Source organism: Ostrea edulis, chromosome 2 (genome assembly GCF_947568905.1).
Source record: "Ostrea edulis chromosome 2, xbOstEdul1.1, whole genome shotgun sequence".
Classification (NCBI taxonomy): domain Eukaryota; kingdom Metazoa; phylum Mollusca; class Bivalvia; order Ostreida; family Ostreidae; genus Ostrea; species Ostrea edulis.
In genome coordinates this window covers 61,250,104-61,276,436 of record NC_079165.1, presented here as the reverse complement: position 1 = coordinate 61,276,436, position 26,333 = coordinate 61,250,104, and the positions used below count along the sequence as shown (strand labels likewise).

Here is a 26,333-nt window from a genome sequence, read left to right as displayed (position 1 = left end):
ATATTTCAAAGAATACAATGCAAGTAATAGAAATGTCATCTTCTCTAGAAGTCGCTGTTTTTGAAATTTAAAAAACCCCACTTAGAACAACGTTTTCGGTCAGAAAATGACAGTAGACGAAGAAATGTTCCATGTCTGACGTTATATTACAGGAAATACATTGCTATTCACGGTAGCTTAAATCTTATGGTGTTCGTTTCGCACCCAGGAGGTCCCACGTTCGATTCTCGACTTCGGCATCGTGTTTAACACTGACCTAGTTCGATCATTAACCATAGTAGTTGCCTTTCGAAACTTCGTCATGCGTGCCTAGCTTACTTCCGGACCTTCAGTGCGCATGTCTGACAACTGAAGTTCAACCATTCTGTAATCATAGGTTGTTGTGTGGTAGACCAGACATGCGCAGTGACACCCCTTCCGGCTTCAACCAAAGGGAGTTCGATCGTACTTTGGTTCAACTCTAGTTACTATAGTTGATGATCGAACTAGGCGATTAGTCTTAGAATAGTGATTGTTCCTTCCCTAAGCACCTGAAAATAGAAGAGAAAGTTACGAGTCTTTCAGAAGGCGTTGACATGAAAAATAATGACCTTGAGAGCTAAGCAGCATCGGTCAAAATGTGTGACACTTCACCTAAAGCCGGTAATGTATCTATATGAGTGAAAAATTATCCTAGTGGACGTAACATAACATACACACATGTACGACCAAACAAAAAACAAAGAGATGCTTCAAAATTGGTGGAAACTCAAGGTTTGAGGAACATGTATTTCAAATCTAAATGTTTTTCACTCGAATTCTCGCTATTCTGAGGGGTAGACCATACTCAGGGCTTGCTAGGTTTTCTTTTCGAAACAATAATATGTATTGAAGAAAGAAAATTCGTATTTTCTTCCTACTTCGGCTTGTTTATTTTCACTAAATAGTTAATAAACAAAACAAAATTATGCCTTACCTATAGCGCTCCACAATTCAAGTTGAATCCACCTGACCGTAACGAGAGATCGGGCAGATGCTGGGGTCTCTCTGTTATTGGGGTCTCGGCTTGTTTTCAGTGAAAGCGCATGAAATATATTTAATATTCAAGTGTTTCAGATAATGAAAGCGAAATATACCATTGTTTATTACTTCTGTTGCCAAAAGAAGATATTACAAGACAAAAGGGACAAAACAACATATCTCCATCATCATTCAATATTACAGTAATATAGGTAAATAGTGTCTACTGTCATGAGGGATAATTTATTTGATAATTCGCATAAGAGACTCTCTCTCCCTCTCCCTCCCTCCCCCTCTCATTATTTTCTGTTTGCATCCGTTTCATCGTTTAGAAACTGGCTGCAATAAATTATATCTCATTTTCTCTACACGCCTACCGATGTCATGACAATAAAACATCTATCTGCCATTGCATTACATACATGTGTTACTCGCACAGAAAACAATACTATTCCTGCTCCGATCCACCCATTGCAAAACACAGTGCATGTGTATATAAAGATTTTGTAAATCAATAGTGAAAACCTTTAACATTCAACATAAGCAACACGCCTATATTTGCACAAGTACATGTTATGCACTTGTGATGGTAAATATGACCATGTGGCAGATTGGAACATTGATATTTGCGGACAGCTAGTCAACATCCGGTATTCTATAGATAATTAAATTCAAAAAATTCTTAAAGTATAAAAGGCCAATATATATGTGACTTACACAAATTATCGGATTGTTCACCATTCAGATAAGACACGTTTTACAATGCCTTCCTTTTGTCTGCATTTAGAAATGTACATATGAATAAAACATTACAATTTCAGATTATCAAATACATAGATATATATTATATATAGCAGTTCAATATTTTCTAGAAATTTAAAATCAAAATATCTGCTTTCGTCAACAAGTAAATATTCATAAAGTCCGGATATCAAATTATCAAATATACTGTCCAATATATACACTGTTGTTGATGCCGTGGTCCGTTTATGATACATAATTGATAATGAGCACCTGCCCGTCGTCGTAGTTGCTACAAATGGAATTCATCGACAGACGACCAACAGAATACTGGGGTGCAAAGAATGCATTGTCGTTGAAAATGTGGGTCACTGTTGTAGAAAAAACAGGATTGCTCAAAGTTAGATACAACATTTATCGATGAAAATTCACTTGTTCTCTAGAAATTTTCCTACACTTTAAATATTTATATAATTGTCTGATTCGAATTGGTAGATTTCAAGAATGGGGCTTTCGATGGATTCCAAAAATAATCTTTTATTTAAAGATATATTACTCTAGTAGTGTTTAACAAATATTCGATTATTAATGTTTAACAAATATTCGATTATTACATTGTAATATGTAACAAATATTCGATTATTAATGTGTACCATTTTTCGATTATTGATGTGTCAAACATAAAATATGATTTTTAAAGAAATAATACTGAATGTAAAACTTATACGGTACCAATTTGGATGAATGCGATTTTAATTGCTCAAGTTTACAATAAGATCGTTTATCAATGAAATTTGTATTTTTAAAAGTAAAGTGAGATATAATTTTCGTCCCCGAAAAGTTTATTTCATACAATGACTTTTTTTACAAGATAAATCAGAATGAAATGATTTTTGACTTCACTGTTTATCGTATTTCTTTTGGGAGTTATGAGATTGATCCCTTTTCGTTATATTCATATTTTCATTAACTAATTTACTATTTTTAAAGATAAAACAGTTTCCCCTACTGCCCGGAATTTTTCAATATGTTTGTTATTTTCTTACATGTATATCAGGAGTGAATTAAACTATATTTCACACTACTGTAAATTGTCTATGATGGAAAACAAAATGATTTTTAAATAAGATATATTCTAACACAGAACATTTTACGTTGTCTTATTTTCTCATATAATAATGTGAAGATAACGAACAGTGATCAATCTCATAACTCCTATAAGGAGTACAAAATTAGGATTTGGACAAACACGGACCTCTGGATATACTAGAGGCTAGGAGAAGTAAACATCTCCTTCCGACCGGTCACAACCTCCGTGAGTTTTATATCTTAATTAGGTAAACGGAGTCATCCGTAGTCAAAATCAGTGTCCCAAGAACGGATTAACAATTGGCATGAAACACGTCAAGAAACAAATACCTAGAAATAGGAATTTTTCTTGTCATTGATATGTGAATATTTTGATATTCTATTAAACATCAACAGTGTCGCCAACCACGATTTTGAATCAACACATGCTCATGATGGAGAGACTCGATGAGAAGCACCTTTGAGTAACTGACAACTTCCCTATTTATGTAGGAATGTTTAATTATTACTTACATATGGTATTTATGTCTTTCAACTAATTAGATACGCGAGAGAATGTTCTGCTTATGATCAATTCTTATATCGAGAAAAGCTATCGACAAATAAGTTGATGTTGCAGGGATTTCAACGGTTTCCTTTAACATCAGCATTTCGCAAATTCTATGGACGTTATAATGATCTAAATTTCAAATACAACCTGTCATTTTGTTGAATGCTGTCTGATGTGTTCCATATCAATTATTAGGTCATTCTTAACATATTTATTTTGACTACGAATTAATCCATTAACTTGATCATTAGATGGGTCTCACAGCCGGTTTGACCGGTCAAGAGGGGATGGATACTCTAATAGGCAAGTGATACCACCTCTGGTGTGTCCATTATTTATTATTCATAGGATTTATAAATCTTTATCAGATTTATGAAAGTGACCACTTTATATGCATAACAAAATACATGAATTTATGCATGCATCCAACATGACCATGTATTTTATGAAATGCACCCACAGTATTTAGATATCAACATTTAAAAAAAAACATTGGGTGATAGATCACGTTTTCTTGCTTCAACTGTTACTTCTTTTGAAATAAAATTAAGTTCGTTCTTACTGTGAAGCCGGATCATCATTAGGGAGGAGGTGTCGCCAGAATTGAAGGGGGTAAACATCAGGCAGATCACTCCCGTACCACCTGCAGTGCTACAAGAGATGTGAAATGTTGAAAAAAGAAGAATTGCGAAGGTTTGAAAATAATTTATTTCATTTCTTCTCCAGATTTGATATGTATTCAACGGGGAAAATGAACACATGAGAATAACTGAATGCCTGCAAAGCAGATAATAACAGAAAAAACAGGTAGGTGAATTATTTAAAATTTCAGTTTTTGTAAATGTAGAGAAATGTCTTTGTTTTCACACACACATCCATATGGATTCAATTTATCATCAACTTTCAACTCGCCCTGATAAATTAGACGCTTACAAATGCAGCAACATGTAATTAAATAGATATGTAATTTCAGTATTGTAAGCAATGTATGTACGTATGTATGTATAATTAGGATCACCATTTACTCTTTTGAATATAAATATATGCACATTATTAAGTACATGTACTGAGGAGAAGCACGATATGAATGATTTAGAAAGGTCATCCTTATTTAACAATTTACAGCCTCATTAATAAGTAAATAATGAACATGTCATTTAATTATATTATCACCTCTCTGGGCTCTATCCCATCAGAAGAAATCGCGGTGAAAGTTCAATGCAAATTTACCAACTGTTTCAACGAAGCATTTTTTGTCCGCTTCAACATCGATAACTAAATGATTAGTAGCTCATACAAATATTTGTTTTGATTAACATCAATAACTGAGCGAATATTGGCTCATTCAAACGTGTATATATATATATATACATATATATATATATATATATATATATATATATACATGTATATATATATATATATATATATATATATATATATGTGTGTGTGTGTGTGTGTGTGTGTTATTCATTTGTATTGTTCAATGTCAATAGGTAATGAGCTATGTATCATTCAAATAAAAAAAAATGTAATTTTATTACCTCAAAAGATATCTTTCCTGCTGATAGTCAAATTGATGGCAGGTGTAGTTATAGACTTGACCCATAAACGTTACGTTCAAGTGCGTATAGTCAAATTCCATCATTCCCACCAACTGTCCATCCTTCTCAATTGTCCAGGTGCCTTCTAAGTTGTAGGAGAACGAGCAGGTCCCTGCGTACAAGAAATTGATATACTGCCAAATGAGGAACAGAGTTATGAGATTGATCACTGTTCGTTATCTTCATCTTTCATAGGTTGCTGAGCTATAGTAATAATGATGTGTAACTATTCTTATTTTGACCAGAAACGTAAACCGTTTTGATAAAAGTTAATTGATCGTTTTCAGATATTTTTCCAAAAAAGACAAAATATTTTTGCAAAGGAATGCAGTGACTATTTGAAAAAAAGACTGATAAATATTTAAATGATCAATTTCAATTCTTTATTTCATCTCCACTAAGGTACCAGATTAATACAAATAGTCTTACCTTCAACCGCGGAAACAAATAACAGTATATATACCCCTCCAATAATTTTGAAAACCATTATAATGTCACTGTGGTCAAAACCAATTTCCACTCGTGATAAAAGTTCATATGTGTATATATAGAGAGAGGGAGAGAGAGAGAGAAAACTATTTATATAAATTTCATGATGTTGCAATCAATATTTATCAAATTTATATGATTGCAGAGTTATTTTGGTGTCTAGGGGTGGGCATGTCGTGTATAATTTAGGTAATATCACACACCATAAAATTTCCCAAAGGATAATGATATTCCTAAATATCAAATTATCGGTCATATGCCGTATACCAATCTCTCCATGAAATGCCTTTAATCAGTTCAATTGGTTAACGTTTACTCCAAGCTGTCATCAAGAAAGAGTGGACGGGCAGATGTTCCGGGGAACTAATGACATGGGTATAAAAACATCATTGAAACATTGATATTTGGCCAGACTGGACAATCAACGGTTCAAAGTTGTAAATGTACATCTATGTTTATGTACCGCAGAACAGACAACTGCTAATCACTGGCTACTTGACAGAGCGAACATGGCTTCTAGAACATGTAACTGACCACTTTTCAGAGAAAAATTGGCTACTACCTCCCAGTTACTTTTCAAACGGTAAACTTAGATGCATGTACTAGTAGACAGTTTTTACCATATCACTACTGGATGTCAGAAAGTTTGCATGTTTCCAGCCAGGCATTTCCATATTTAGCAGTAGTTTAAAAAGTTACGGAGCTTGAAATTACTATCTATTCTACGTGCAACTTCAAATCTTGCTGTAGAGATGTTTATCCTGTATATATTCTTATTTATTACAAGTAATTATAAATCTGATAGTCTGAAAGCGTAACATCAAAATGCAATTAAAAAACTTCTTTATGTGTTAAGTATTTATTAGACTATCCATACTAATGTATAAAAGAATTTGTATGTGGCAAAAACCAGAAGGTGTTAAAGAGCATTGTAAAACCACAAACCGTAATACCATTGTAATTACGGAGTAAACAGAATAAAAAATGAATGTATTTTTCAGATTTCCATATGCACAGCTTGTTATCATTTCAAACCTACGTATCCTCAAGAGTTCAACTCAGATCCATATCAGATTAAGTGCTAGTTTGCACATATACATGTTGTCACATTAAATCCAACATGACAAGCATGGCGATGTGAGGTCACAGGTCAAGGAATGACGTATGAATGTGTAATTTAAGATTAATTTAGCTTTTCAAATACTGACCTATTTTCAGAAGAGGACGCATTTTATCACTTTATATTTCTTTAAGACAAAGATAAACAGTTTCTGTTTCCCTTCTAATTGTTGTAATTTACTAAAATCAGATTAATTTCCATAAAAGATATATGAACATCTTAATGACGAACAAACAATGCGTGAAATACAACAACATTAACGATTCTCTGCAGCTGAAATTGGAATGCTTTTCAAGGCAAAAACCATGTATACATTAATTACATTTACGACTTTGTACTCAGCATAATTTTGAAAACTTGCGATAGTAAAATTCAAAACAATTTATTTTGAAGATTAATGTATAAAAATATTGTGAGGGAACAGGTCTACAATCCTTGTAGTGGAATGCTCTGGGGGATTTGTTAGATTAGGTTCTACATGTAAGTACCTCTTGCTTGTCGGAAGAGACGACTAAATGGAGCAGTCCTTCGCATGAGACCGCAAACACCGAGTCCCTGTGTCCCATTAGGCGTGGGATGATGAAGACCCCTACCTGCTCCAAGGCCATAAGCGCCAAGCAAAGGCTAAATTTTGCAGCCGGCGGTGGTGACGTCTTGTGATTGAAATATTCTCAAGATGGACATTAAACCATATTCAATCCATCTATCTATAATCACTCGTAATGCATTAACAGCCTTTAAAACGGTAATCAATCCCGTGGGGATCCGGGTTAGAATAGGTCCTCAGTACCCCTTGCGTGTCGCAAGAGGCGACTAAATGGGGAGGTCCTTCGGATGAGACCGCAAAACCGAGGACCCGTGTCACAGAAGGTGTGGCACGATAAAGATCCCTCCCTGCTTAATGGCCATAAGCACCGAGCATAGGCCTAAATTTTGCAGCCTTTCTCCGGCAGTGGTGTTGTCTCCATATGAGTGAAATATTCTCAGGAGGGACGTTAAACAATATTCAATCAATCAAACGGAGAGGGAAAACGCATTTTTAATTCAAACGAAAGTGCAGTATGTGGGATTGTTTACTTACCCACAAGACGGTAGTAAATATACATCTCCAGACTGTTTTAGACATGAAGAATGAAGTAATTACTGTATCAACGGATTGTAAATAGATATGTATAATGGGCAATTTCAACAGGTGAATTACCTGACTGGTTTTCAGTTACAACTACATGTACACAGAGATACAAGGAGATCTTTCACACATATATTGAGACCAGAACAATCATATGCTGATATTGAAGATGTATAATCTAAATTTCTACATATTACAAGTACACATGTACATGCATTAACCTCCATATGCCTACAAAATGTATCACTATTTGACCTAGAGACAATGTTTTCATGACCAATGCTATTTAAGAATTGACAAAGGAAATGAATTCATCAAGATTCATCATAAAACAATCCGAGCAAAAAAAAAAATCAAATGGGGGAAGATAGTGAATTTTAAGGAATAAAGCCATTGACTAAATAAGACGAAAAAAATTACAATAAAAAAAACTTTCAGAACATTTACCAAAACAAAATGATGGAGAATGGATTAAATCTTTCAAATCTGAATAACAATTACAAGCCGATTTCGCCTATTAAATCATCAGGTAAAACATTATTTCATCCTATTGAAATGTTAAATGCATTTAATTTATTCTTTGCCAATGTCTCCACCGTACACCAAGAACTTGAAGAACCATGTCATGGTCCAGGGCCTCTTAAATACATCATCATCTGGATAACGTTATCGTGTCTGAACAAGAAGTACTTGATCAACTACTAACCTTGAATATAAACCAACCGCCAGGTTCTGATAGTATACCACCTAGAATAATAAAAACATTGTCTCGTCTATTCTCAAACTTCTTACAAAATTATTTCATTTATCATTGTCTCTTGGCAAATTCCCAAAATTCTGGAAGACAGCTCAGTCCACACGGAAATCGTAAATACGGCAAACTAACAACTCAACTTCATGACAACCGGGATGATTTCAGCTTCTCCATCGTCAACTTTCCATATCTATGTAGCAATATTCCATTATCACTTACATATGGTGTTTATGTATCTCGACTAATTCGATAAGCAAGAGCTTGTTCTGTGTATGATAAGTTTTTAAATCGAGGCAAGCAACTGCCAAATAAGTTGATGTTACAGAATTTCAACAGGCTTGATTGAAGATAGCATTTTGCAAATTCTGTGGTTGTTAGAAAGATCTGATTTACAAATGCAACCTGTCATTAGGTCCAATATTGTCTGATGTGTTTCATACCAGCTGTTCAACCATTCTTTACATACTACTTTTGACCACGGATTACTCCGTTTAGGTGATCGAGATAAAGGGTTCACGGCGGGTAATTCCGATCAACAGGAGATGCTTATTCTGATAAGCACTTGATCCCACCTCTGGTCTGTCCAGGGGTCGGTGTTTGTCCTACTCTTAGTTTTGTATTTTTTATAGGAATTATGAAATTGAATACTGTTCTTTATTTTCATTTGTTCATGTATAAGAAGTAAATCCATCTAAGGCAATATTTTTTTTTATCTGTTAGAGCAATTTTAACCCAACTACCAAGTTTTTCAGATAAAACATGGTGTCTAGGCTTATAGAATACTTGTGTACCAGATTCTCTCTTGGGCTTAGATATATAAAAAACAAAGATAGGCTTACATGATAGTTAAATCTTTACTTTTTTCTTAACTTGAAATAATGGTATTGTATATTTCAATAAGCTGGTTTGTTGTTGAGTCACTTGTTTGGAATTCAGACTGATGTTTGTAGACAATGTTTTGTCAAAGGCACCGCATTCGACCTTAATGCGTGTCCATCAACCGGAGGTCAACAAATAATCAGAAGGATCGTTAAATTGAAATCGGAGTCTGTCGGTTGTTCTGGTAAAACAGTGTGTTTGATTTTTGAAACAAATACCTTCACTCATATTAAACCAGGTTAGAAAGGTAAAATTTGGATAAATAGAAATTACTTCCATTTCATGAATGAGTTAGAATGTTTATATCCCATTATACCCACCTTGTTCATGGTGATGATTAGATGAAGAATCTGCTGTTATTGATATTGTAGAAAATTTAGGGAAAGCAACTGAAGATGGTGACTCTGCTTTATCACTAATATTTCTTAGTATTCCGAATAAATCAAACTCAATTATAAAAACTTACATTCTAATATCATCTTTTAATAGTAAAAGTTTTAAAGTAATACATTACATTGATTTTATCGTGAGTCACCAGAAGGATAGACAAATCTGGTACAGGTCCAGTGACTTTGATGCTTACTAGTCGTGTGAGTAAAAATGCTAAGCTATGAACATTGCCAAGACATTGTTGTAAAGATGCTTATATATCATTTTCCCAGTAATTCACAAACAGCCAAGGTGACTGATGTTGTCCTTTAGTTGCTGACGTCTTGTCCTTTTGTTTTTGTAGATAGGTGTAATGAAAAAGTGAAGATACCGTGCAGTGATCGATAAACATATAAACAATATAAAACCGAGAGTAGACCAAACATAAATCATATAAACAATATAAAAACATGAAGCCTTGGAATTCAAAACTGAAGAAACTTTATGACAAACAGAATGCCTTCAGTTTCTCCATATATATATATATATATATATATATATATATATATATATATATTAAAAGAAATAGAATAAACAGTACACAAGGTTAAAATTTTAACGCAAGTGCACAAGTACCGTTTATTCTATTTCTTTTCATATCTTATACCGGACACTATGATTTAAAAAAAAAAAAAAAAAAAAAAAACCAATTTGGATATATATATATATATATATATATATATATATATATATATATATTAGGGATATCAAAATGAGTAAATTTCTTAGTCTATCATTTGATAGCTTTAGTCTGTTATTCGAAGAATATTCGATTATTCGAACTGTTTACGGTGATGTTGTTTTGTACAAATTATCAATGTATATAGATAATTATATAATTCAGTATAACTTACTCATATTCAATTACCTTTATCAACAATCAGATACGCATAATTCAAGGTATATTCAATCTAGATTTAACGTTATAAATGTTTTTTAAAATGAAATAGATTTGTTATGTACAGGTGTTGTATGGATAAACATGTATGATAAACACCTTGGGTGTATATAACGACCTGAGCAGAAGTCTCTAGGCGTCAATTCTCGTTAGGTAAACCCCATCTAAACATCCATGATGGCAATTAATTAAGACAACATGCATGAACTTCTATTATTTCAGATTATATGCAAAATTATGGCGTTTCAAATACCCTCACCTATTGGAACACATGTATTCAAATAGGCAATGTGCATTTTTTTTTTACTGACTATTTGAATAAAAAAGATAGTCGAACGTTGATGGTATCGAAGAATATTCGAGAAGACGAATATTTGTTGACATCCCTAATATATATATAACACTCAACACCCATATCTAATAGATCTAATAGTAGATACGAGGTCATATAAAAAGGATATAAAAAGCACTGAAAATTACCAACGACAATTCTATATATATATATATATATATATATATATATAAACACTGAAAAAGAAAAAGACATATATTACATAAACAAATAACACACACCACGTTATTTGTTTATGTAATATATGTCTCTTGATAAAGACGCCGGTTGCGTCGAAAATTTGAGTTTTAAATAACCAACAGTGTCATGGCCTTTTCAGTGCTTTTATAAATTTCTTTACTGGCCTTGTATCTTGTCAGATCCGACACTTTAAGAAAATAGTATGTTGTTGGGTTTTCGAGCTTTTATATATATATATATATATATATATATATATATATATATCACCTATAAGGAATACAGAATATAGAGTTGGACAAACACGGATCCCTGAATATACCAGAGGTGGGATCTGGTACCTAGGATGAGTAAGCATCCCCTGTCGACCGGTCACACCCACCGTGATATCTTCATCAGGTAAACGGGGTAATCCGTAGTCAAAATCAGTGTGCCAAGAACGGCCTAACAATCTGTATGAAACAGTCGGATAGCATTTGACTCAATGATAAATTGTAATGGCCAACTAGATCATTATAACGACCAAAGAAATTGCAAAATGCTGACTTTAAACGAGACTGTTGAAACCCCTATGACATAAACTTGTTTGTCAGTAACCTGCTTTGATTTAAAACTTAATCATAAGCAGAACATGCTCTCGCGAATAGAATCAGTTGTGATACATACAAAATGTTGGTGATAATGGAAAGTGGCAAACAAATATGGGAAGTTTACGATGGAGAAGCTGAACTATTCTCGTTTGTCATAAGGTTGTGTTGTTGTTTTGCCGTTGACATCGATGTTCAATAAGTTATCCAAATATCAAGTACATATGTAGTTAAAAAAGACTGTGATCTCTTTTATTTCGAGTTCACTTGGATATATCAAATCAAACTATCAATGAAAATAAGTGTCGTTATTAGATACAACGTGGTCGACATATTTAGATATCGAGTTGTGTGGAGCACTATTTATGCCCATGGAAGACTTGGTAACCAAAGACTATGTACAAAATGCGTCAATAAAGAACTTCAGCATATTACTAATATCAATTTCAGCGTATTTGTTTGTAGAATCAGAGTGGTGTTTAACAAAGTAATTTTTTAACTGAGCAAATGATAGGAATATTTCTGTTTCATTTTTACTTAAGGAATAGCTGTCTGTGATCTCAAAACCTAATATTCAATTTATTGTGAGAAATATTCGTGTGAAGTGTTGGAAAGTCACACGTTTTGATGTTGTTTATTTAAGAAAAGTTTTGTGATTTCAAACTTACTAAAGGATCTTTGGAATTTTTCAGAACCCACATTTGATTTACACAACTTCTTGCATATGTTGTGGCACAATACGTCTGAAGTTTCTCATTCACAGTAGTTAATAATTTCGTAAAGACAAAAGATATGGGCTTTATAGAACATTTACTGGATACTGCAAAATATCGCTAAGGGTTTTCTGTAGTTTTGGAAACCAGTATACATGTAAGTACAGTAATTCATTTTCATTCCTTCCATTGGCTTGTATATCAATTGTGTTTAAAACTGAAACTCTGGAGTCCCTCAGGGTCTGTTTAGACACATTCTTGTTCTTACTATATAAAAATGATATATCTAATTATTTAATATAATGCAAAACGCTTTGCTGATGGCACATCTTAATGATAACATAATAATTACAGCTAATTCATTAACGTGAGAAAATAAAACAATGCCTAATGAAATAGATTGTGGATTTCAACTCCAATAAACAAGCCATTTATGTATCTTAAGAAAACACATTTCTCATCCTATTTGATGTGCATGAAAAGGCATCTAGTAGATTAAACCTTTATCGTATCCTGAAATATCTTCTCATCCTGGAATTTCTGTTAAATTTGTCTTATTCGTCCTGTTCTTGAATATGGAAATACAGACAGAAGATCTGACTTAAGTCAATCAGAGAACGATCACATTCATATTAGAAACCTTCCTACTCTTACATCATTTACAACTGCTATTGAAAATATGCACATCAATCTAATTAAAATCAGAATTCTTAGATCCGCGCCGTATACTCTGCGTAAGAAGTATTGTAGCGATTGTGATCGTATCTTAGGATGAAAGGTGAATATAACGAACAGTGATCAATCTCATAACTCCTATAAGCGATACAAAATAGACAGTTGGGCAAACACGGACCCCTGGACACACCAGAGGTGGTATCAGGTGTCTAGGAGGAGTAAGCATCCCCTGTCGACCGGTCACACCCGCCGTGAGCCCCACATCCTGATCAGGTAAACGGAGATATCCGTAGTCAAAATCAGTGTGCCAAGAACGGCCTAACAATCGGTATGAAACGCCCACTGATAGGTTGTATTGATGAGCTAGATCGTTATAATGACCATAGAATTTGCAAAATGCTGACTTCAATCGAGACTGTTGAAACCCCTGTATCATCAACTTGTTTGTCAGTAGCTTGCCTCGATTTAAAAACTGACCATACGCAGAACAAGCTCTTGCGTATCGAATCAGTTGAGAGATATAAACACCATATGCAGGCGATATTAATTTTAATTAGATTGCATACACATGGACTACAAACAACCAAATAAGCTCTTTAACCATGGTAAACTCTAAGAAAATATCTTTAGATTTTGAATTACATTTCTACGAGATAATGCTACTCATGGTCATCGTCAGACTGAAACTGTTTTTGATTTCTCTTTTAATGTGTTTATTTCCAGACCAAACAATTACTCTGTTAGAGTCTTTCAATGTTATGCAACTGCGAGTTACTATATCATTGATGTTGTGTCGAAATGGTGATGAGATTCTTAGCTTCAACGACAATGCCAAATATTTAAATATGTTCAAAAATACATATTGGAATAAAAAAAATTGAAACTTATATTTCTATAAGAGTATCTGATTGCACAAGGTATGAAAGTGTAATCATATATTATTGTACAAGCCCGACTTTTCCTGTTGAATCAGTCCCCCCCCTTTTTTTTATAGGCGTTTAAAAGTAATGACATGGGCAGTGTTGATGTCTCGAGCGTTTCCTTTGACAGTCATATTTGTGATAAGCGATAAAATGTTAAAATTAGTGATGAGGATATAGCAAAGATCGAAGAATAACAAGACTGCAGCTTAAAATCAAGTGTTAAGTGAACATATCTTCCACTGTGTTTATATTTTTTGTCAGTATATGTAAAATTCTTTGATTTGAGCTTTGACAGTGGAATCCTACCAGATGAATGGTAGATACCCATTATTACAACAAAACCAGAAAACCACCATCCTACGACATTGCTTAGTTGTCTTGGTAAACATTTCATGCCCATACGTTTTGAATTGTGTGTAGAGAATTTGAACCTTATAAGTTAAAGTCAGACAGGGTTAATTATATAAGTACTGCTTATCAAAAAGATTTTTTTTATGTTTTCATTGGGTTTAAGCAGGCCTTTGACATTATGTGGAGAATAAGGCTTAGGTACAAATTTTAAATTATTTCAAAATTGTATTATTGGCAAATGTATTGTATTTATAAAGAACATAAATAGTGGAGTTCAATTTTTGAATAGTATTTCTAGTCTATTCATCTGAGATTTATTTTTTTTTATTCTATGAATAGTGTATGTCAAGGTGAAAAGTTACCAAAATTGTTTTCATTCTACATAAATGATTTAGAAGAGTTGTTCGCTATCAACAATGTCCATGGTCTTACAATCTCTAAAACTGCTTATTCATTTTATACTGATGACAGTATTTTTCAGAGTGGGCAGAATGTTTGCAATATGCTCTTAATGAGTCCATTCCAAATACATACAACAAAAACTGAATGTCAATGTAAATAAAATTAAAATTGCAATTTTCTCAAAGGGTACATCTCCAAAATGTTTTACTTCGATAATCAAGTTATTGAAATTGTAAAAAAGAATTTAATTACCTCGGCATAATATTCCCCTGACTGGAATCATTTTGTAGAGCAAAACCAAACAAACCAAAAACATTTCCGTGAACGGCCTAAAAAAAACACCCATGTACATGTATGTATTAATAAGAAAAAACTAACAATTTGATAATCTAATTTGCCGATAGAATGTCGGCTTCATTTCTTATAGAATTTTGTTGCACCTATACTTAATTCATATCCATATAATTGCGAGATAAGGTTGGTTTTTTGTGTTGTTTTTTGGGGGGATTGTTGTTGTTGTTTGGGGTTTTTTTTTTTTTTGTTTTTTTTTTTTTGTGGTTTGGTTTGGGGGTTGTTTTGTTTTTTTGTTTGTTTTTTTGAAAATCTTGATATTATTGTACTTATTCACTTAAAATTTTTGAAATGTATTTTTAATCTGAAAAGTGGTACTTCATCATGGAATATGGAGATACAGTCAGTTGTTTTCTTTTATTGGTCACGGTGTTTTCGAAAATGATATCTATCGAGGAAAACTATTCGTTTGCAACTTATAAAGATATTTTTACGAGCAAAATTGTTATAAAATTAAAGAAATCCTTGGCTTTCATATATTAAGAATATTCTTGATCAATGTTGTTATACATATGTAAATGTAATATGGAGAAAAGTAGGCCTTTATATACATCAAAATGTTTAAAATGTACTATCGAACCACGTCTAAAAGATCAGTTTATGCAGAAATGGAAAAGTTATTTAAGTAATTCGTCTAAGGGTCAGATATGTGGTACCTTCGAAAAAAAAAAATGAACTTGAAAAATATTTATTGTGTTTCCTTTAAAATAAAGAACACTGTTTATAAAATTTAGAGCTGCAAATAAATGAGAAAACTTTCTATATCTGTAATATTTACATCTTCACAAGTCAAGGGTTATTGATTCGATACCTCGCACTAACCCTTGACAACAGTCACCATTCAAAACATGGGTTTGGGACAGAGGATGACGCAATATGCTAAAATTAAATCATCCAATGAGATTACTTGTTTAAAGTAACTCTATGATGTCATCAGATTTTGCAAAATCAATGATTTATGTAGATTTATGCATGATAGGAACATAAATTTTATTGGAGTCTATCCAGATAGTTATTGTAAAAAATCTTGTTAAAAATAAACTATTTCAAAAGTCTTAAGTTACAGATGAAAAATCTATGATATGTTTCAAAATATTGAATCCAAGGCAATAACTCTGCTTTTATTGATATATTTATAAAATCTGTTAATCGATAGATTTCCTTTATTTATTTATTTTTACAGATATCTTGTATATTTTTATGAAGGAACAGTTTTGAAATTGTTATGAATGCTATTATATCGTCATAACCAATTTTTATGAAAGTTTGACCACGCTATTTAAGGAAAATTGCAATTTTCTGATGGTGATATTTGATTTTGTTTAGGTATGTCTCGCATCTTAAAAAGTGTGATGACCTATAATTATTATTATTATTATTTTTGGATAATTTATTAGTTTTAACTCTAATAAATGGAAATAGATACACTCTTTATACTTTTATCAGATAAAACTGCGAGTATGGAGTTACCTTAAGATGCAAGTTTGGTAAGAGCAAAAACAGAAATCGTAGTCTTCGTGGGGTACTTTTCTCAACATCATGAACATTGCATGTTGATTTTATATGTAACGTAATTGATAATTCACATTTTCCTCACTTAATTTCAAATTTAGATAACTTGTTAAATTTGTTGAAACATAATAGACAAACATACTTGGGCAATATATCGTTTTCATGCTGCTCGTATTCTAGATCTTTGTTTAATTGTTTCTTTAAAAAAATAAACTTCCGAAAATCAATCGACAGTCACAAATTCTATAACATGTTGCCGATACCGCGAAATGCGTGTTTAGTTTCATTTTCGACCGATTATAAAGGCCGTTGTCTGATTGGCTCCACACTACATGCTGTAAACCAATCATATGTTCCATCTTGAGCCCACATTTTGAATGGTGACTGATGTCAAGGGTTAGTGAGTAACGAATCAATAACCCTTGATTTGTGAAGTTGTAATATTTAGGGTCAATAATCCCGTGGGGATCCGTGTTACAATAGGCCTTCAGTACCCCTTGATTGTCATAAGAAGTGACTAAATGGGGCGGTCCTTCGGATGAGACCCCAAAAACCGAGGCCCCGTGTTACAGCAGGTGTGGCATGATAAAGATCCCGCCCTGCTCAAAGGCCGTAAGCGCCGAGCATAGGCCTAAATTTTGCAGCCCTTCACCGGCAATGGTGACGTCTCCATATGAGTGAAAAATTCTAGATAGGGACGTTAAACAATATAAAATCAATCAATCAACTGTAGACTCTACTTATATAAGTGAATTTGTGTAATTCTAAATCGTATGATCGCATCTGTCCTCCATAGTTCTCTCTGTTAATCAACTCACGTTTTCCTGATCAATTTCCACGTGTAATGTGTGCATTGTTTATCTATTTGACATCAGACATGTCAACATCGATTTATGGTTGTAGAACGTTTAAACCAAGATTCCACTCTTTTCAGCATTGTGTACCTGCATAATAGTATTTAAGATATTCAATGCATAAACGCCAATAAAACATGTCAAACTAAAAGAAACCAGAATAGTCCAGAAAGACAAATGTCGGTTAGTTAGATAATATGGTATAAAATACTAAGAGCCTTGGCTTCAAACTTTTAAAAGAATAAATAAATTTGCAGCTGTGCTGGTAAAAATGACATTAAAAAGGTTAACTTCAAATTGCCTAATGTTGAAATTACACGTATCAAAGTAAAAATATTCCTCATCAGGAGAAATGCAAGTGTCATGTCCGGGTTAGGTTTAGCCAACGTTAACGTTCATTCTGGCGAAGTCATTCATCTTACTCATGACATCTCGGCGGATTAACTTCAGTCCATACATTCACAACTTTTTGTTTCTTCTATAGTTTGCTCTGTTAATAAAGTCTTGTGGAAGAAGAACAGATGCTATTAAATCATGCGGCTAGTGTTTTTTGAATGTACTAGTATGAGGTGGGTGGCAGCTGGATTGCATGAGATACAGATGAGAGGCCAGGGTTTTATGAGGAGGCTGAATTTAATTTCACCATTGCTAATAGTGAATGTGGTACAGGCACTTTGAATGAGGGGGCAGGGGGCTTCCCCACTTTTTCAACAACCTTCCTTTTCCGTTATTTTTACATGCAATGCTAAAAGACTGATTGATTGTATCTTGCTTAACGTCTCTCTCGAAAAATTTTCACTCATGTGGAGACGTCACCAAGACCGGTGAAAGGCCTTTGCTCGGCGCTCACGGCCTTTGAGCAGTGAGAATTCTTTATCATGCCACACTTACTGCGACACGGGACATCCGTTTTTAAGGTCATCTTTGAGGACCCGTGACATTCACACCTGATGTCGAGCGTTTGGCGATGGAACTGTCACTACCTGTTTTAACGACTTAGGTCTGTCGCGGACTGGATCCCATACTTGTAGTAGTATTAAGTAAGAATGTAAGATTGAACTGATATATTGATGAACCTATGTAATGGATGATAAACGCTTCCCTCCCCCTAATGATTTTAGATATCGAAGTTGTGTTGTCTTCTATTCCAACCCAACACCCAACTCCACTTAGGATACTAAAGTTTTGGTGAAATAGGTTTTTAGGGTTTCCCTTTTTTTTATTTTTGGGGAGTTTTATGTGGGTTGGTTTTTTAAGAAGTCAATATCTCCTTCCGCCCCCCGCCCCCTTGATAGAAATGACGTCACTTTCCGCTGTGAATTTCAAGGAACGGTAAAACTAGTTACTAAACAAGGTAAAGTTGTCTAGATAATCTCGACTGTTTATTCACTTCATCTTAATGTCATCAATGAATCTCAACAAATAGTACGTCCTAGTATCCTAATAGTACGCGTAGCTGGGAACACGACGGTCACGCGACCTTCTCGACCAATCAGATTCTCTATCAGTGAGGATTATTTATTATCAGTATATGCGGGGGCTCATGACACGAGATGAAAGCAACCAACGGTCTGCAAGCTACATTATTCAGGGTTGATTCACACTACAAAATCTTTGTAATTTGGGTAATAATCGGTTATACCATATGTAAATGATAAATAATTATTAGTGAAAGAGAATCTGATTTTGTTTCACAGAGGCAGTGAAATTCGGGGATACCCCTCCATTTTAACGCTAGAAAATCATATAAATCGCTTATTACTTGATTTAAACTCGAAATATTTTGGCTAATCTTGTCAATACACGTCTTTTAAACTTATTTTCAAAATTTTATTGAATCAAGACATACGTTCCAATTGGTTTTATCATAAATTTGAATAACTTATTTTTTTCTATCTTTCATGCAACACCTTTAGGGAAATTAACATGAGACGTGCAACATTTTAAGCGACTTTTGATTTTTTTCAGTCAAGGTGTTTTTATCCACCTTCCAGTTCTATTAACTAGTTCATGTATTGTAGCAGTTCTTATGCCATTTTCTCGGCGTGTCTTATTACTGTAATTCCTATGCGACTCTACGATCAGGTTTGTTTCCTAGGCCCATGATTGTCAAGTACACTTGTCCTTATTCTGGTAACTCATTTAAACTGGCACACTGACCGACTCCCCAGTTACCATACAAAAAGCATCATGCGGCCGATATTTGTCCATTTATGTATTCCTGTATGTACCATATACATGTGTAATAATGAATTTCTAAATGCATACCCATGTCCTATAGTGGAATTGCATTAGTCATGGAAGTACCTATTACAGGCTACAGGCCAATATGCATTTTAAATATCGATGTCAATTTGGATATTTAACTATCAAGGTGGATTCAGTAATTAATCGGAATTATTTGATTTAATATCAAATAGTCCATATTATTTTTTAGACACCCCGTACATCAGGTCTACGGGATTTAACCTGCATCCTACGTCATCTACGTCACAGTTAGTACTCCCCGGGAAAGACCCCAACCATTAGGCAGATTCAACCCAAGCAAGCAAACACCCACCCACCCTACCATCCCATATAATGATATTTTACATGTATTTTTTCTCAGTGTCTGGGGTTTTTTTTTTTTGGGGGGGGGGGGGGGGTTTCTTCTTCTACAGGTTTGCAAACAGCTAATGATATCCTAACGATTCCCTAAATGCAGTAAATGATGAAAGCCTGGACCAGATGGACTGTCACTGAATTGTCATTCCAGATGTCGCATGTTTTAGGGGGACTGGGGAGTAGGTAATGGATATGTCATGACTGTTTCTGCTCCAAAACCTGGGTGTCTTCCCCCACCTGTTTCTAAAGCAGAGGGCAGTTTACAGGACTAAAGTCTTAACAAGTTAAAACAAAGTTAATCTGCTATAATGGGGCCACCACCGGGGCCGGTTGGGGCCTTATCCATCTCACTTCAGTGAGTGGATGCTATTAAAGTCTTAACATGTTAAAACAAGTTAATTTGCTATAGTGGGGCCACCACCGGGAACGGTTGGGGCCACATCCACCTCACTTTTGTGAGGGGATGCTGCAGGCTGGTACATGTTATTGGGTTATGTATATGCCCCGCTTGATAATTTCCAGGTAGCTCTGCAGGTGACAGGGTGAGAAGGGCGGGTCTCCTTACCTCCTTAGAACGCTGGCGCCCGTTCGGGTCTGGACACTGAATGTTTTAATCGGGCCCCCAGTGTGCCCCTTACAAGTTAAGGAAGTACTGAACATCGTCATAATGGCTGACTTCCTTTTAAAACTTGGATGAAAATATAAATATCAGCAATATTTGTCTATTCATTTAAGAAATCATCGCCTAGCTGAGTAGCTCAGAAGGTTAGCACGTCGACTGCTGAACTGTAGATCGTGTGTTCGAGTCTAGCAGGCGTATAAAAATTCAGACTGCATTATACTAAAACTGCAGTTTTTAACTAAATAAAGTAAATTTGAAAGTTTTCAATTTCAAAATAGTGTTGTACATATCCTCCACTTTTCATCCATATCATTTCTCTGGTGAAGCATACATTCTCAAGTTAAACTGGCACACTGGGCGACTCTCCAGTTACCCCACAAAATAATTATGCGGCCGATATTTGTCCATTTATGTATTCCTGTATGTACCATATACATGTGTAATAATGAATTTCTACATGCATACCCATGTCCTATAGTGGAATTGCATTAATTATTAGTTATGGACATATCTATTGCAGGCCAATATGCATTTAAAATATCCATGTCAATTTGGATATATAAGTATCAAGCGGATTGGCATACAATCGCTCTCGCTCGCTCTCTCTCTCTCTCTCTCTCTCTCTCTCTCTCTTCTCTCTTCTCTCTCTCTCTCTCTCTCTCTCTCGTGTGTGTGTTTTGTGAATTAGATTTCTATTTTTAAAACACGAGACATAAAAGGAATGCATGTTTACCTGCTGTTAATTATATCACGGTGATGACGAGGACCTAACGTCACCGGGAGCCAGGCCGGATACACGGAGGTCACACCCTTCAGTCATCCCAGGGACACGGGAAGGTTCGCGGCGAGTTGAAACCACAGCTGGGCAGGTACACATATTCTGTATCTTATTGTAATTCTATTTTCTTTTCTTTTTTCACCAAACATCATGTTGTGATCTGGAAATGTATGAAAAATAATCAGATATTAATCCAGTCATGCACGTTCTTGGAAAACACTTGCAGATGTATTTGCATATATGCATGTTGATGAAGCAGATAATTGAATTAATTTAGGAAGCAGATAATTGAATTAATTTAGATTTCTCAGTTTAATTCAGTTTGTCTAATTGATTTTTATACTTTGGTAACTCTCTAAAGCTGTAAGGGAAATGGAATGAAAACATGGTCGTCTTACCACCATTAAGTCTCATTTTGTCCCTTAAAAATTCTGTTTAACATGTGCTTTAACTTTTCCGTTGAAGACAACTGTGTCAGTACTTTTACACAAAATACAAGCAATTGCAAATAGATTTTGTATTGTGATGTATTCAATTAAATTTTTGCTCAAGACAATTATTATCTGAAAGATTCTGCAGATTATTTTCCTTGTTAGCGGCTAAGGACACTTGATGCACACCAAAAAAATATTAATGGGTTGATATATATTTTTGGTTCAGTTTGGTTGTAGTAAGAACAAATATACAATTCCTTTTAAAAATGAATAAGGGACTTGCACATTGATGTAGAAGTTGAAGTATATTATTCCTCCCTCTATAACTATGGAAATTGTACTCGCTCTTTTACACTTTATTGAGAAATCATGGGAATGATTTACACTGCATACAGTAAATTTTATTCCTTTTACTTATAAAAACAAATTTGGTTTTCGTTTTCATCATTTTTGGAAGAAAAAAACTTTGTAGCGAGTGTCTTTAGGATAAAATTTTAGGGTACTTTAAGCGGCAACATCAAAACACGCTTTTGAATTAGTAGCTAAATACAAATGATATGTAGCATGACATTATTTCTTTTGACATCGTTTAATTGTCATTTAAGTAAAAAAAAATGTTTACATAAACGTTCAAAGAAAATGAATTTGAAGAGTAACAGATGATGTGTCATTCTATAAATTAAATTACATTTAGGTACATGTGTGTGAAGTACTGCATTAATTAAAAGAAATATTTCAAAAACATAAATAAATATTTCATACAGCATTACTTGATGGAACGTCAGTCAAAAAATCTGCATTTGATATTTTGATTTATATTGCAAAAATGCACCGTAATTCATTTTATTTGCAAATCACTAGTATTATATTAATATCTACCAATAAATGTCCCGTAATGTATAAAATGCAATGAAAATGAGTGAAAGGTAGGTATCTTCGGTGTAACTGCAACTGGACAAAGGTCAAGTCTTCACGATAGGCTTCAAGGTCATGGAGTCTGTTTTGAGCTGCGTGTGGTTTAATTTATTAGTTTTTGCGTCGAGATGTTGCTTCGTGCGAGTAGGTCGACAGATTGCATTCATTTATGGGTACAACACCCCTGACCAAGGCGGTCAATGATGTCTTGGTGGTTAACAAATTAGTTGACTCCTCTGAAAGTTACCATAAATTATAGTTCACGAGTTGTTGAATATGATGTACTGCTGTATACGCCAAAACGAAAAAAAGGATATCTGTTCACACAGCGCTCCAAATTAGTATTATATAATAATTCTGCGTAAATAATATTCTTATTTTTCATTGACAATCGTCTTGTCATTTGCACATTTCATTAACACGAATACAATTCGAGCATGTAATAAAATATATCGTTTAGGGCTCATAATAGTTAGTTTAACGCTTAACCTGCGGGCACTCACGCGCACGTTAAAATACTGATTATTGATTATAAACCTATTTGCGCCTCTCCCTCAAACATTTGTCTTTCCTTTTGTAGGGCGCTGAAACAATTACTGTTTCTTGCTGTCACAATATATGACATATGTATTTCATATATACATTTGTATTGTTCTGCTAAGGATACCATTGCATAAAGGTGAAAAATCCGGCATTAAAAAGACACTCACCACACTGTGCTCTTTGAAAGCGGATCTCTGTATATATATAAAATCTTATAATGACTAGATTAGGTTAATAGCATTTCATCCGCAAGGATATCCGTGGTTTACTTGATGCTAATAGTAAACTGATCAAAACTGTGTAACAACCAATCTCTGACAGTCTGGAAAACTTGACAGCTTGTAAGGCAAGTACTAGAAAGATTTGAACTTTAACCTTTAACTTTAACGCCCATTTTCAAAACAATTCGATCATATGGTACTCTCATTTTTTAAAGATATTGTTAATTGATTTGATGGATATATTCATGGACTTTTGAGATGTTAGATTTTTTTTCTTTGATTTTTTTTTTATTTTTTTTTTTTTTTTTTTTTTAGATGTTAGATACACGTCTTTCATGTTTACCAATACACGGATTTACTCGGTAAAATAAAATATATTCTGTTTAGAAAACTATTGCATATCATTTCCGGATTAACACCTTAGCTAATTGTACTTCAAAAAACAACGCCGAAGTCTTCACCCTCCAAAACTTATCACCTCTTACATTAAATGTATAATGTTACACAGTAATGTACAGTTGTAACTAATGCTCAAGACACTGTAAAATCGACATATCACCTGCCGGAGTACAGCTGTTGTTTGTATTGATTCACTAAATAACATGCTTCATTGCAATCTAATACAGCAAATGAAATCGTAGTTTTCTGGAATGCATATCTAGTTATGTGACACACAATGGCTCGGCTCGCAACCTTTTTGCAAATTCAATAACATTTACAGTAATCAGATGTACCGCTGGCTGCCATCTCTATAATCAGACGGCATCCATCACCCTTAGAATCTGTGATATAAATCTTTCAATCCATAAACTTTGCATGAAATATTATTTACAAAAATTTAATCAATCTTTAAGAAATATTTTGGAAAGTTTGAAAATTTAAACGTTTCTTGTTGATAAGGTACGCTGGTGTTGTGTCACTGTTACAGTGTTACTGGGGAGGAGAAGGGCTGACACAAAGTATCGCTACAGGTCAACAGCTTGTGAAATATAGATTTTTTTATTCTCTGTTTGAAAATATACATTTCGTGTGAAATTCAATTTGTCGGACTGTCAGTTGATGTGGGTAGTATTTTTGACTGCATGGAGAAAATACGGATAAAATGATTATATGAAACAGAAAAACATGCCGTGGTCACACAAATGAGGATGGAGGCAGGTGTTGTAAGGTTTTACATCCATAAGCACAAACGGAAAAAGTAAGTCAAATGTCAACTTTCTAAAGAAACCTCAGTAATCATTTCATGCATAATTGTGACTAAACTTTATCTGAAAGTCTTCTCTTTTTGTCTCTCTCTTTTTTTTTAATGAGATGGTACACTGCGTGTTTTATTAGAGCCGAGTGTTGTTGTGTCAATTTCATAAATCGATATTATTCAAATATGGCTGATTGCAATATGTATGCAATACATCGATATAATTCTAATATGGCTGATTGCAATATGTATGCAAAACAAAACTATACATATTGCTATGTAACAATCTGACGATAATATTCATGCAAATAATATTACTGGTAATAAAACAATTAGCAGGATTAAGTAATTTTCTCAGTTTAATTTCATGCAAGTTTCATCATTCAAAGAATTTTGTGCATTCCGATTAAAAATCATCAGATTGAATATATTTAAAATCTGTTATGTTAATATAATGACATTTAACAAAATGTGCGTCTATCACTTACACACATGAAAGGGGGGAAACTTGTCGTAATGCGGCCAGTAGATTTGTTGTTTCTATTTATGGATGTCAAAGAAGTAATGAAAGGGGTTGTAATGATTCAATGTTGGCAGGTCACTATTAAGGTGCAAGCTACTGACGTCATAACCATTAGAGGTTCATTTCCTTAAAATATCATGTATGATATCTTTTGTTTATTCTCTTCTGTATTCATTGAACATACCACTTCTTCCAGGTAATTATTTTGTTTTTAATCCAACGAATGCATACCATAAATAACCAGGAAAATTTGAAATGTAAAATATTTACTCTTTGATGAGAAAGAATTTTTGAAAGAAGTGCAAAGGAATTCAATATTATATTCTAATTGAATTTTACTAGTGTGCACCTTTGATGCATTCTGTGCATCAGGCATACGTTAATACAGCCTATTCGCTGTCGTAAGCAAGTTGACATTTTGACTTCTTGATAAAAAGAGAAACCAAAACCACAAAACCATTAGTTTCGTATTTTCGTTGAACTTGTACTTTCCATTTCTTTATGGCTTTTGGCGTTTGAAGAATGTTTAATATCATGCAAAAGACGACATAGAAGACTGAACTCAAATAATTTTATGCTTTCGAATTAGTAAATTTGAATGCAGCTAATTAAGTTAATGGGGAATTTTTTAGTATGAAAGTGCCAACACTAATTAATATCATTATGGGCTTCGACATGAAGGACGATTGCAAAAGTTATAGCCCACTTTTTTTCTAACAGGTAGAATTGCTTATACCTATGTATATTGATGTTTCTGGGAGAGTCAGATTACATAATATTTGTGTGATACTAATCGAGTACTGTTTCTTGTCTTCACTGTCCCACTTATTCATGTACAATTTAAAGTGCTGTGCATTCATCTACTGTATCAAAAAAAATACAAACAACCAAAAAAAAAAAAAAAAAAAAAATCCCTCCCA

General features: G+C 33.8%; 1 protein-coding gene across 4 annotated transcripts in view; it reads right to left on the bottom strand.

Moving 5' to 3' along the window:
• Positions 1-1,103: 1,103 nt before the first annotated feature.
• The window catches only part of LOC125679241 (uncharacterized), a 26,424-nt gene continuing 1,194 nt past the window's right edge, over positions 1,104-26,333 (bottom strand). The window contains exons 2-8 of one of the 4 annotated variants that reach the window (XM_048918289.2): positions 21,538-21,742; positions 17,543-17,668; positions 15,114-15,190; positions 8,428-8,468; positions 4,924-5,095; positions 3,942-4,030; positions 1,104-2,111 (exon numbers count right to left, since the gene is read on the bottom strand). In XM_048918289.2, the coding sequence (XP_048774246.1) occupies positions 1,987-2,111; positions 3,942-4,030; positions 4,924-5,095; positions 8,428-8,468; positions 15,114-15,190; positions 17,543-17,578 (540 nt within the window). In that variant the 5' untranslated portion in view covers positions 17,579-17,668; positions 21,538-21,742 and the 3' untranslated portion in view covers positions 1,104-1,986. Of the gene's footprint in view, positions 2,112-3,941; positions 4,031-4,923; positions 5,096-5,412; positions 8,387-8,427; positions 8,469-15,113; positions 15,191-17,542; positions 21,489-21,537; positions 21,743-26,333 lie in introns of those variants that run through there. The other 3 variants (XM_056154688.1, XM_056154687.1, XM_048918291.2) reach the window with 3 other exon arrangements.